This window comes from Piliocolobus tephrosceles, chromosome 11 (genome assembly GCF_002776525.5).
Source record: "Piliocolobus tephrosceles isolate RC106 chromosome 11, ASM277652v3, whole genome shotgun sequence".
Lineage (NCBI taxonomy): Eukaryota > Metazoa > Chordata > Mammalia > Primates > Cercopithecidae > Piliocolobus > Piliocolobus tephrosceles.
Window position 1 is genome coordinate 69,004,440 of NC_045444.1, and position 12,213 is coordinate 69,016,652.

Consider the following 12,213-nt stretch of genomic DNA (forward strand, 5'->3'; position numbering starts at 1 on the left):
TAGTTGAAGAAGCGAAGGGTCATTGAATTTACTAAAATACTATTAAAGTAATAAAGCTAGGACTTAGCCCCAATTATTCATCCTTAAAGTCCAATACTTTCAATATATTAAGTTGCTCTCAATTATATGAATTCTAAATATCTTTACCTTTTGTTATCTAATCTGGAAATCATACAAAAAATACAATCTTATACATGTTGACTGATATCCTCTCTAGTCTTCTATACTAGGACGTAAGACCTCATCTTTCATTCACTGAACATTTACTCAGTGTCTACTATATATAAGGTTCTGTAGTGGGACAGATAGAAACCAATCCCATTTTGTTTGAGATTTCCCTATGATTCTCAATAATCACTCCCATGTTTAAACTCCTATTATAGCTGTACAGCTATCTTGACACTTTAACATAAAACCTGCCATTTATCTTTCGATTCTTAGCTCAGACTACCTTCTTGGGCCACTATAGAAGCAAGCTAACTCTGTAAGTAGGCATATATTGTAGAGTCATACACACATATTTAACTTCTTTGACTTGGAACTATACGAAAATATTTCTCATATAACAGGGCCCCTAAAACACGTCAATTATTCAATCCGGCACACAATCAAAGAAACAGAATACATGTATGAAAGATTAAAGAGCCCTCAAGAGAAATTTTCTTTATAAAACATTATCCTCTTATGTACTCGACTTTCCACCCTAATATCAAGTGAAATCAGATTTCATTTAGTGTCTTACACCTCTTTGTACATTAACATTTACAAAATACTTGCTACTACTAATATAAGGTTTCTCTGAAAATTTTTATCACTTATAAGTTAAAAGTGTTTGTTTTTAACATACGTGTTATGAGTTAAAGTATATTTATTTGTTTAAATTGGAACAAAAAAGGCAAATGAATTTAAAATAGATTGCCCAGGCTGGATGTGGTGGCTCACACCTGCAATCCCAACACTATGGGAGGCCAAGATGGACAGATCACTTGAGGTCAGAAGTTTGAGACCAGTCCGGCCAACATGGTGAAAACTCCATCTCTACTAAAGATACAAAAATTAGCTGAGCATGGTGGTGGGCACCTGTAATCCAAGCTATTCGGGAGGGTGAGGTAGGAGAAATGCTTGAACTCGGGAGGTGGAGGGTGCAGTGAGCCAAGATCACACCACTGCACTCCAGTCTAGGCAACAGAAAAGACTCAAGTCTCAAAAAAATAAAATAGATTCCCCAAGATTAGGTGGATGACTTATTAATTAAACTACACATCAATCTCCTTTACCAAAGTTAGGATGAAAGGACAAAAAAAAAAAAACTAAAAAATGTAAAAGTAGCTCTTAAAACAGATGACCAAGTCTTGACAAGAAAGTTGAAGAAAATCTTTGAAGGCAGAAAACAGATAAAATTGGATTATCAATATAAAAAACAAGGCAGAAATTAGTAATCCAAAACTCTGGAGTTAAAGAAAAAAAATGTTTCCTAAGGAGTGTCCCAAGTCTAATCAATAGACCCAAAAATGAACCCTAAAACACATATCAGGATAATTAATTTTACAACTGTACTCCAAGTGCTGGGTCCTCAATATTCTGGGTCCTGAACAACTCTTAGCATCGGGCTATAATCTAGAGCAGTGATTCTTAAACTTTAGCTTGCACCAGAATCACTGAGACAGTACATTAAACAGATTGTTAAGACCCATGCACAGAGTTTCTGTCTAGTAGGTCTTGGGTAGGGACCAAGATTCTGCATTATCTAAGAAGTTCCCAGGTGTTGCTGATGTTGCTGGTCCAGGAACCACACTTTGAACTAATCCAGAACAAAGCTCCAAAGAAAGTAGACTACCTATCGAAGAAAAATCCTAGTCTGGGTAGTAGTTCCAAAAACAGAAGTGCAGAATTTGAGACAACTCCTAACCTCTATATTAGCTCTACTCAGGGTTCAAAAACACGAAAGAAGCAAAACTCATTCCTTATTTTGGCAACTGTGGTTATCCCAAATCTGACTTCTCCACGCCCATATATACCCCATTAGGGTAGCCCACTTCCTGATCAACTTACCGGCTCATTACACAAACTCACGCCATCAGCATTCCCATTTAAAATAAAGACTGGGCGGGGGGGGGGGGGGGGTCAATCCTATATAACTCCAGAGGTCACTTATGACATCTAACTCCACTAATTAACTCAATTATTCAGCTGCACATCCATAAGCACGAAACAACTAACAATTACCACACAACTAAGCAAGACCAAAACTCTGAAAGCTGTTTTTCTAAATAAACTATGAGACAAAGCACGAAAATCTCATTTATCTTTATAGAAGAAAATATAAATATCATAAACCTGGTCAATGTAAAAAATAACACAATTAATAAAAATAGCTAAGGCCAGATACTATTGTTAAATTCCTCCTCTTTCATACTAAAAACAACTCAAAAGTATCAGTCCATAATGACACTAAGTATTGGAACAGAGTATTTAGAAATTTTCATAAAAATTTCACAGTGATTTTGGAGTAGAAACCTAATAATCTGTTAGGCTGAATCTAGTAATAAAAACTATGGGCTTATATTTTATGTCCTTATTACTTCATTTTTCTGGGAATTCTAGTAATTCGTTTTCTTTATTTTATTAAAAGATCAATCCAAAAAACATTAAAGGAGGAAAACTGGTCCTTCACCATAGTTTGAGAAACACTGCAATAAAAAGTCAATAAACATAGTCATCTCTCAGTGTAGGGAATTTGTTCCAGGACCATCGACAGATACCAAAATCTGTGGATGTTAAAGTTCCTTATATAAAATGGTGTAGTATTTACATATAACCTACACCCTTCCTCCCGCATACTTTAAATCACCTCCAGATTACTTGTAATACCTAATACAATACCTACACATCACTTCATTTGCGTTAACTCAATGTAGTACTCATTATGCAGTAAGTTTTGCTTTTTGGGCCTTTGTGAATTTTTTTCCTGTATTTTAATCAGTTGTTGACTGAATCTCTGGATGCAAAACTCCAGGGTATAAAGGGCCAACTCTACTCTCTAAAGGTTAATAAATCAAAAATAAAAACGAAAAAACACAAACACTTCAAAATTATTCCCCTGTGGCAGTGAGCCTAGGGGTGAGTAGGAGGAATTTATCTATATTACAGAAATTCTCATTCTGTATTAAACCTGTGTGTCTCCATGGAATAGTACACAGCCATAAAAAAACAATGAAATCGTATCCTTTTCAGTAACATGGATGGAGGTTACTATCCTTAGAAAACTAAGGCAGGAATAGAAAACCAAATACTACATGTTCTTTCTTATAAGTGGGAGCTAAACACTGAGTATACATGGGCACAAAGAAAGGAACAATGTAAGACACCAGGGCCTACTTGAAGGTTGGGATAAAAAAAAATTACTTATCAGGCAATATGCTTATTACCTGGGTGACAAAATAATCTGTACACCAAACCCCCATGACATGCAATTTACCTATATAACAAATCTGCAAATGTACCCATGAACCTAAAAGTTTAAATAAAATATCTTTTAAAGCTGATAAACAAACAAACAAACAGCTTAAAAGCAAATACAACAAGCTATTAGAAGTCACAGAAACTTGGTGGTAGATTTATGGGTGTTCACTCTTACAATTATTTCAACTTTCTTGATGCTCACAATAAAATGACGGAAAACAAAAAAGCAAACAAACAAAACTTGTATCTATTTCTCTCATAGTTTGCAAGCTTCTCAGAAGCAGAAACTAGTACTTTTATCTCCTATGCATCTAAAAAACTGCCAAACATATGAGTAATTTATTAAATAAACTGCAGTAAATTAAAACCAAAAACTTTAAGCGAACAGATGTGACATTTAAATAATAATTAAAAGCAAAACCAAAATTTAGTTTTGAAGGTTATGTTGAAAGGTAATATAACGTAGCCCATGAGCCTTGGAGTTAGGCTGGGTTCTTAATCTTGTCTTTGTCACTCACTAGCTGTGTGGCCTAAGCCTTAGATTCCTCAACTTTAAAACAGATTACCTGGCCAGGCACAGTGGTTCACACCTATAATACCAGCACTGTGGGAGGCCAAGGCAGGCAGATCACCTGAGGTCAAGAGTTCGAGGCCAGCCTGACCAATATGGTGAAACCCCCCCCCGCCTCTACTAAAAATACAAAAATTAGCCAGGTGTGGTGGCATGTGCCTGTTGTCCCAGCTACTCGGGAGGTTGAGACACGAGAACTGCTTGAACCTGGGAGGCGGAGGTTGCAGCGAGCCGAAATTGTGCCACTGCACTCCAGCCTGGGTGACAAAGCAAGACTTCATCCAAAAAAAAAAAAAAAAAAAAAAAAAAAACCACACACAAACAGACTATCTACTCTGACAGGATTAATATGAGGACTAAAAGAGGTAGTGGACATAGATGGGTTAGCACAATGCTAAGCACAGAGGCAGTAACCACGTCACCTGCTATTTTTCTCTGAAACATAAAACCTGAGGAATAATCATAACACTAACCCATTTTACTTACAGATAATCCACTTTTCCATTGCATCCAAAGAGAGGTATTCACAAGGCATCTTAAAAAGAGAACATATACATTTGCAGTTAAAAGAAATTCTAAAAAATATTCCATATTGAGTCACTCTCCTCTCCTTCTCCTGATAACTTACTACCCAACTCTTCACCCAAACATTACCACAACAAATTTGAAGAGCCGGATAAAAGTTTTATTACCTGTACTGAAACTTGCAGTCAATAAATAACAATGAGAAGTGTGCCCCTTTCATATCTGCACACCATTAAACCTCTCTTTAAAAAATATTGTTGCTAATTATCTTTAATCTGGTAAATGACAACTTATCAATTTCTCAAGCCTATTTCAAAGTTTACAATATTCCAAAAGATAAAATTTTAGTCAAGATAAAAGACATTTATGTGTCTGAATGCTCACTGTCTCACCAAAATCAATAGCTATGTGTGTGTATTCTCCATATGTGGAACACCTATGTTCATAAATAGAGAATAGACTGAAAAGAATACAAAGGAATATAACAATGATTTTGTCTACTTGGTTCTACTTGGTGAGATGTGGGGTGATTTTTGTTTTTTCTTTATACTTCAAATTTTTCTATCACGATACAGCAAAACAAACTTTTTAAAGAAAAAAGTACTCATACTATTCACCATATTAATTTATCACCAGTTTTCATTAAGACTCTAAAGCTAAAAAATCTGAACAATATGACTTAAGTAATGAACATGAACTTCAACTAATAAGCTAATGCTAATTAGAAACAAACTGCAACAGTATTGCTGAACTATTATTTTTTAAAAGTCACTTTATTTTCATTCAAAAGAGAAAAATAGAACCATACAGTGTCGGACTGCGCTGGATTAAGCATTGTACTAGGTGCACTGATGAGGCTTAATAACTGGGCATTTCTCCACTGGTCAGCTGAAAGATTCCTTCGAGGATATACCATTTGAAGAGAAATTAGTGCATCTGAAAGAGACTAATCAAAATACGAAAAAGAAAGCTGAAGAATTTTGTTTTCCTTTTCTGTTTACATTCCAGCTATAATTGCTGTGGGTTTCTAACTATACCATCATAAAACAACACAGCCTAATTACAGCCATGCTCCTTATAATATCTGAGTTGGGTTGTGGCTCCTCTCCTCTAGAAATTTTTTTGCTAATGTTATAAAAACTACACAGATTCTGCATTTTTGAGCAAAAGCTTAGGTCAGAAACTCATGTTATTTTCTTAAAGGTTAAAATATGTGGCAATCTTGGGAACTTTATTCCAAAAGGAATAGAGAGCCTACTGTCATCTTTCTGTCAATACAAGTTTCCATTCTGATAGTTTCTGATAGCTTTAAAAGAAAAAGACTTTGGGGTTATATGACTAAGTGTTAATAAAACTCAACATGCTTTATATTTCTCTAAAGAATGTCTTATAAAAATAATACACTGTATCTCATCTTAATAAATTACTTCTCTTTATCAACTGGTTTGTTGATTACAGCTTTATTATCAAGATATTTAATGTTTCATCTCAAATGTTTCTTTCTTGCTTTCATAAATGTGTTTTGCTATTAATCCCTGCTTCCTAAAAATTCTGTAAGGAGTGATTCTTTTTTTTTTTTTTTTTTTTGAGATGGAGTCTTGCTCTTTCACTCAAGCTGCAGTGCAGTGGCGTGATCTCTGCTCACTGCAAGCTCTGCCTCCCAGGTTCACGCCATTCTCCCAGGAACCGCCTCCCAGGTTCATGCCTCAGCCTCCGGAGTAGCTGGAACTACATCCTGGCTAATTTTTGTATTTTTAATAGAGATGGGGTTTCACCGTGTTAGCCAGGATGGTCTCTATCACCTGACCTCGTGATCCACCCACCTCAGCCTCCCAAAGTGTTGGGATTACAGGCGTGAGCCACCGCGCCTGGCCTTAAGAATGATTCTTTAATCTGACTGCACACAGAATGCCAGAAGTTTGTCCTGAATACAGAATATAGGGCTCCAACTGAAATTTAGTGAACCTGAACCTCTGGAAACAGAATCCCAGAATCTATCATTTTATTAAGCTCTACACAAAGTGATTCTGACATAAGCCAACTAAGAATGTTTTAAAAATTATGTTAATTTTTTTAAATCCTGGGAAATTTGGGAGGTTGTATGTTATGGGAATTTACCACTCCCTCTAGATTTTCTAGTTTGTGTGTACAGAGATGTTCCTAGTAGTCTCTGATAGTATTTCTGTGGGATTGGTTGTGATATTACCTTTCTCATTTGATTGTGCTTATTTGCATCTTCTCTTTTTTCCTTGTTAATCTAGCTAGGAGTCTGTCAACCTTGTTGACAATCCTTTCAAAGAACTAACTTTTTGTTTTTGTTGATCCTTTGTATGGTCTTTAGAGTCTCAATTTCATTTAGCTTTGCTGTTATTTTGGTTATTTATTTTCACTGCAGGCTTTAGGTTTAAGTTCATTCTTCTTTTTCTAGTTCCTTTAAAGTGCAAGGTTAGGTTATTAATTTGAGCTATTTTTATCATCTTTTTAGTACCATACACTTTCCTCTTAACACTGCTTTTGCCACATTCCAGAGGTTTCAGTATGTTGTGTCACTATTTTCATTTATTTCAAATGAATTTTTTTATTTCTGACTTAATTTCATTATTTACCCAAGTCATTCAGGATAAAATTGTTTAGTTTGCAAGTATTTGTGTGGATTTGAGAATTCCTCTTGGTATTGACCTCTACTTTTACTCCAGTATGGTCTGAGAAGATGCTTGAGAAGACTTTAATTTATTGAGATTTGCTTTATGAAACCAGGAATAAGCAGAAATCCTGAACAGACCAATAATGAGTAATTAAATTGAATCAGTAATAAAATACCTACCAACCAGAAAAAGCCATGGGCCATACAGATTCACAGCTGAACTCTACCAGACATACAATCCTACTGAAATTATTTCAGAAAGTGGAGGGGGAGGGGCTCCTCCTTATCATTCTATGAGTGCAGTATCATCCTGGTACTAAAATCTAGTTAAAAACACAACAACAAAACAAGAAAACTACAGACCAATACTCCTGATGAACACAGACACAAAAATCGTCAACAAAATACTTGCAAACCAAATCCAGCAGGATATCAAAAAGTTAATTCACCATGATCAAGTGGGCTTTATTCCTGGATGCAAGGTTGGTTCAACAAATAAATCAATAAATGTGATTAACTACATAAACAAAATTTTATAAAACACCATATGATCATCTCAATACATGCAGAAAAAGCATTCGATAAAATCCAATATCCCTTCATGATAAGACTTTCAACTAACTAGGCATTGAAGGAACATACCTCAAAGTAATCAGTGCCATCTATGAAAAACCCACAGCCAATATACTGAATGGGCAAAAGCTAGAAGCATTCCCCTAAGAACTGGAACAAGACAAGGATGTCTGTACTCCTACCACTTCTATTCAACATAGTACTGAAAAGTCCTAATCAGAGCAGTCAAGCAAGAGAAAGAAATAAAAGGCATCCAAATAGAAAAAAAGGAAGTCAAATTATCTCTGTTCATTGACAATATAATTCTATACCTAGAAAACTAAATGACTACAGCAAAGTCTCAGGATACAAAAATCAACATACAAAAATTAGCAGTATTTCTATACACCAATAACATTCAAGCTGAGGACTCAAGAATAAAATCCTGACCAGGCATGGTGGCTCATGCCTATAATCCCAGCACTTTGGGAGGCCAAGGCGGGCAGATCACCTGAGGTCTGGAGTTTGAGACAAGCCTGGCCAACATAGTGAAACCCCAACTCTACTAAAAACACAAAAATTAGCTGGGCGTGGTGGCAGACATCTGTAATCCCAGCTACTGAGGAGGCAAAGGCAGGAGAATTGCTTGAACCCAGGAGGTGGGGATTGCAGTGAGCCAAGATGGCACCACTGTACTCCAGCCTGGGTGACAGAGTGAGGCTCCATCAACAAAGAAGGAGGGAAAGAAGGAAGGAAGGAAGGGAGGGAGAGAGAGAGAGGAGAGGGGAGGGGAAAGGAGGGGAGAGGAGGGGAGGGGAGAGGAGAGGAAGAAAGGAAAGGAAAGGAAGGAAGGAAAGAAGGAAAGAAAGAAAGAAAAGAAAGAAAGAAAAGAAAGAAAGAGAAAGAGAAAGAGAGAAAGAAAAGAAAAGAAAAGAAAGGAAGGAGGGAAAGAAGGAAGGAAGGCAGGCAGGCAGGCAGGCAGGCAAGCAAGCAAACAAGCAAGCAATCCTACTTACAATAGCCACAAAAAAATAACTAGGAATACACCTAACCAAGGAGGTGAAACCTCTCTAAGAGAAGAACTAGAAAACGGTGCTGAAAGAAATCACACAAAGAAATGGAAAAGCATTCTATGCTCATAGGCTGGAGGAATCAATATCATTAAAACGACCATAATGCCCAAAGCAATTTAAAGATGCAACACTATTCCCATCAAAGGACTGTCATTTTTCACAGAATTAGAAAAATCTATTCTAAAACATATATGGAACCAAAAACCAGCCTGAATAGCAAAGGCAAAGAGACAACTTACAGAATGGGAGAAAATAATTGCAAACTATGTACCCAACATAGGACTAATATCCAGAATCTATAAGGAACTTAAACCAACAAGAAAAAAATCAAACCACCCCGTTAATAGGTGGGCAAAGGACATGAATAAACACCTCTCAAAAGAACAGATATAACCAGCCAACAACCACATGAAAAAATGCTCAGCATCACTAATCATCAGAGAGATGCAAATCAAAACCACTGGTAAAATAGGATACCATCTTACACCAGTCAGAATGGCAATTATTAAAAAGTCAAAAAAATAACACATGTTGGCAAGGCTACTGGAGAAAAGGAAATGCTTATACACTGTTGGTGGGAATGCAAATTAACTCAAACCCTGTGGAAAGCAGTTTGATGACTTCTGAAAGAACCAAAAATAGAATTACCATGCAACCCAGCAATTTCATTACTGGGTAGATGCTCAAAGGAAAATAAACTGTTCTACCAAAAACACACTTGTACTCGTATGTTCACTGCGGCTCTATTCACAATAGCAAAGACATGGAATCAACCCAGGTGCCCATCAACAGTGGACGGGATAAAAAGAGTGTGGTACATATGCACCATGGAATATTATGCAGCCATAAAAAGGAACCAAATCATGTCTTTCTGCAGCAACATGGATGGAACTGGAGGCCATTATCGTAAGACACCTAATGCAGAAACAGAAAACCAAATACTTACTGTACTCACTTATAAGGGGAAGCTAAACATTGGGTACACATGGACACAAAGCAACAACAGACACTGGGGACTTCAAAAGTGGCAAGGAGGGGGACAAGAACTGAAAAGCTACCTACTGGGTACCATGTTCACTACTTCGGCAACGGAATCATTAGAAGCCCAAACCCAGCATCACACAATATACTCATTTAACAAACCTGCACACGTACCCATGAATCTAAACAAGAAACAGAAAAACAAACCCTGGCAAATAAACAATAGTGTTTTATCAAAATTCTAAGGTATCATGGAATATTAGAAAAAAATCAAGATTGGAAAATAACTGGTCTAATTCAAATGAATTATCCTATGTAATTATCAATAGCCTACCATCTACTGAATATGTTAATGTGCTAACGACTATATAGAACTTAAAAAGATAGCCAAGAGCCTAGCTTGGAATTTTCAAGAGGCTGTCAAGGAAATTTTCAACACCTAAGTGGAGAAAGAACCAAATCTAAAATAGTTAAATAAAAACAAGACCATAAATGATTAGGGAAAAACCCTAAATGGATCCAGAGAGAAAAGAGGAGAGGAATAGAAAAGACAGTTCCGGGTGGGGAAAAACCACTACTGATATTTGAGACAGGAGATGACCATGATATGTGCAGCATTTTGAGGAATTCTGATACTTCCATCTAAAATGCTGATTTTTTAAAATTTCAAAACTGATGCCATCTACTAGCTTCTTGCAAACTAATAATTCAACCAATTCCCAGAAGACAGAAAACCTATATAAATTTGTGTATAATGTAGCTATGCAAATCTGGAAAAAATTCTTCAGAATTTTCATGGGAGTAAAAAAATTCAAAGAAAATTATTGGTGTTAACTGTATGTCAAGAAAAAAGCACAGTGGCCAGGTGCAGTGGCTCATGCCTATAATCCTAGCACTTTGGGAGGCTGAGGTGGGTGGACTGCCTGAGCTCAGGAGTTCGAGACCAGCCTGGGAAATATGGCGAAACCCTGTCACTACTAAAAATACAAAAAATTAGCCAGGCGTGGTAGTGCAGGCCTGTAATCCCAGCTACTCTCGAGGCAGAGGCAGGAGAATCACTTGAGCCCAGGAGGCGGAAGCTGCAGTGAGCTGAGATTGCACCACTGCATTCTGGCTGGGGCGACAGAGCGAGACGCTGTCTCAAATAAAGAAAAAAGCACAGACTTACACAAGGTATTAACTTTCATGATTCAAAGAGAACAATGTAGACCAAGATTCTAGTATCCTGGGCTTCAGTTCTGGTTTTGCCACTATTATTACCAAATGACTTACCTTGTCATGATACTGCTCCAGCCCTTAATCCTTAGCTATAAATAATGAGATTGGATGAGATACCTATAAATTTCCTTGAAGTGTTTAGAAACTACCATTCTGTGAATCAGCCCTTCTGCAGAGAATCCATAATGACAAGACTATTTACAACCAAAATTATTTCATTATTTTTAATCTCTTAAAAGATAGTCATTTCAAATTATTTTCATAAAACTCGTCACATTTTTCATTAAGAGACTATAATAATAAAGTTAAAATTTATCAAATACTCTGTACTTTTTAATGAAGCAATTCATTTAATTCCTCTAAGAACCATATGAAATTAAGTGCTATTATTATTCCATTTTTACCGATAAGAAAACTGAGGTATTGTGAGGTTAAGTAACTTGATAAATATTATACTATAATTTGCAGAATTGCTACTAAAACCTATTAGTGTGAGAACAGACCCTCTCAAATACCACATGGTAAATTCTATTGTTTAGTGCTGTATTAAAATCTAAAAAACTATAATGAAATCAATCAATATATTCTTGAGTCTCTATACACTATTCTTAATCTCATTAATTAGTTCCCTGTCCATAATTAGATAAAAGCACACATAACTATTACTTATATCCCATTACAGTATTTTTCAAAAAGAAGATTATCCCTTTATCCAACTATCCATCCTCACGCTATGTTATATGCCTATTCTCTCATATGCCTAACAACTGCCTCTTACCTTGCTATGGGGTACAAATTCTTCCATCATCTTCTTTAAAGGGTTTTCATAATCCACAATCATCTGGCCAAGGCGTGGGTATTCTCTGTCACTTAAAACAGACATATCAAATTTCAATGAGTTGTAATCTATCACACTGAGCATTTTAGAAAGACTTTTATAATGCAAATCTACCTTGCTCCATGAGTCATTTCATGGGCATAGTTGTATAATCCAATGATTGCCTTCCTTTCTTCAATTCGAGACAGCAGTATCATTAGTGTTGTATAGGTTATAATTAAATCTAAGTAGTTCTTTGTTAAATCAAAGTTTACAGTCTAGGAGGAAAAAAAAATCAAGTTCAACTACTTCCTATTTCTTAAAATTTAAAACACACACAAAATCTTCACAGAAGCTATTGAGAGCTAAT

At 36.1% G+C, this 12,213-nt stretch overlaps 1 protein-coding gene across 1 annotated transcript in view; it reads right to left on the reverse strand.

Moving 5' to 3' along the window:
* NCKAP1 (NCK associated protein 1) overlaps positions 1–12,213 on the reverse strand; it is a 112,177-nt gene that overhangs the window by 63,713 nt on the left and 36,251 nt on the right. The window contains exons 5-8 of the mRNA XM_023212384.3: positions 11,979–12,121; positions 11,805–11,895; positions 5,367–5,504; positions 4,520–4,568 (exon numbers count right to left, since the gene is read on the reverse strand). Of these exons, the coding sequence (XP_023068152.1) occupies positions 4,520–4,568; positions 5,367–5,504; positions 11,805–11,895; positions 11,979–12,121 (421 nt within the window). The remainder of the gene's footprint in view (positions 1–4,519; positions 4,569–5,366; positions 5,505–11,804; positions 11,896–11,978; positions 12,122–12,213) is intronic.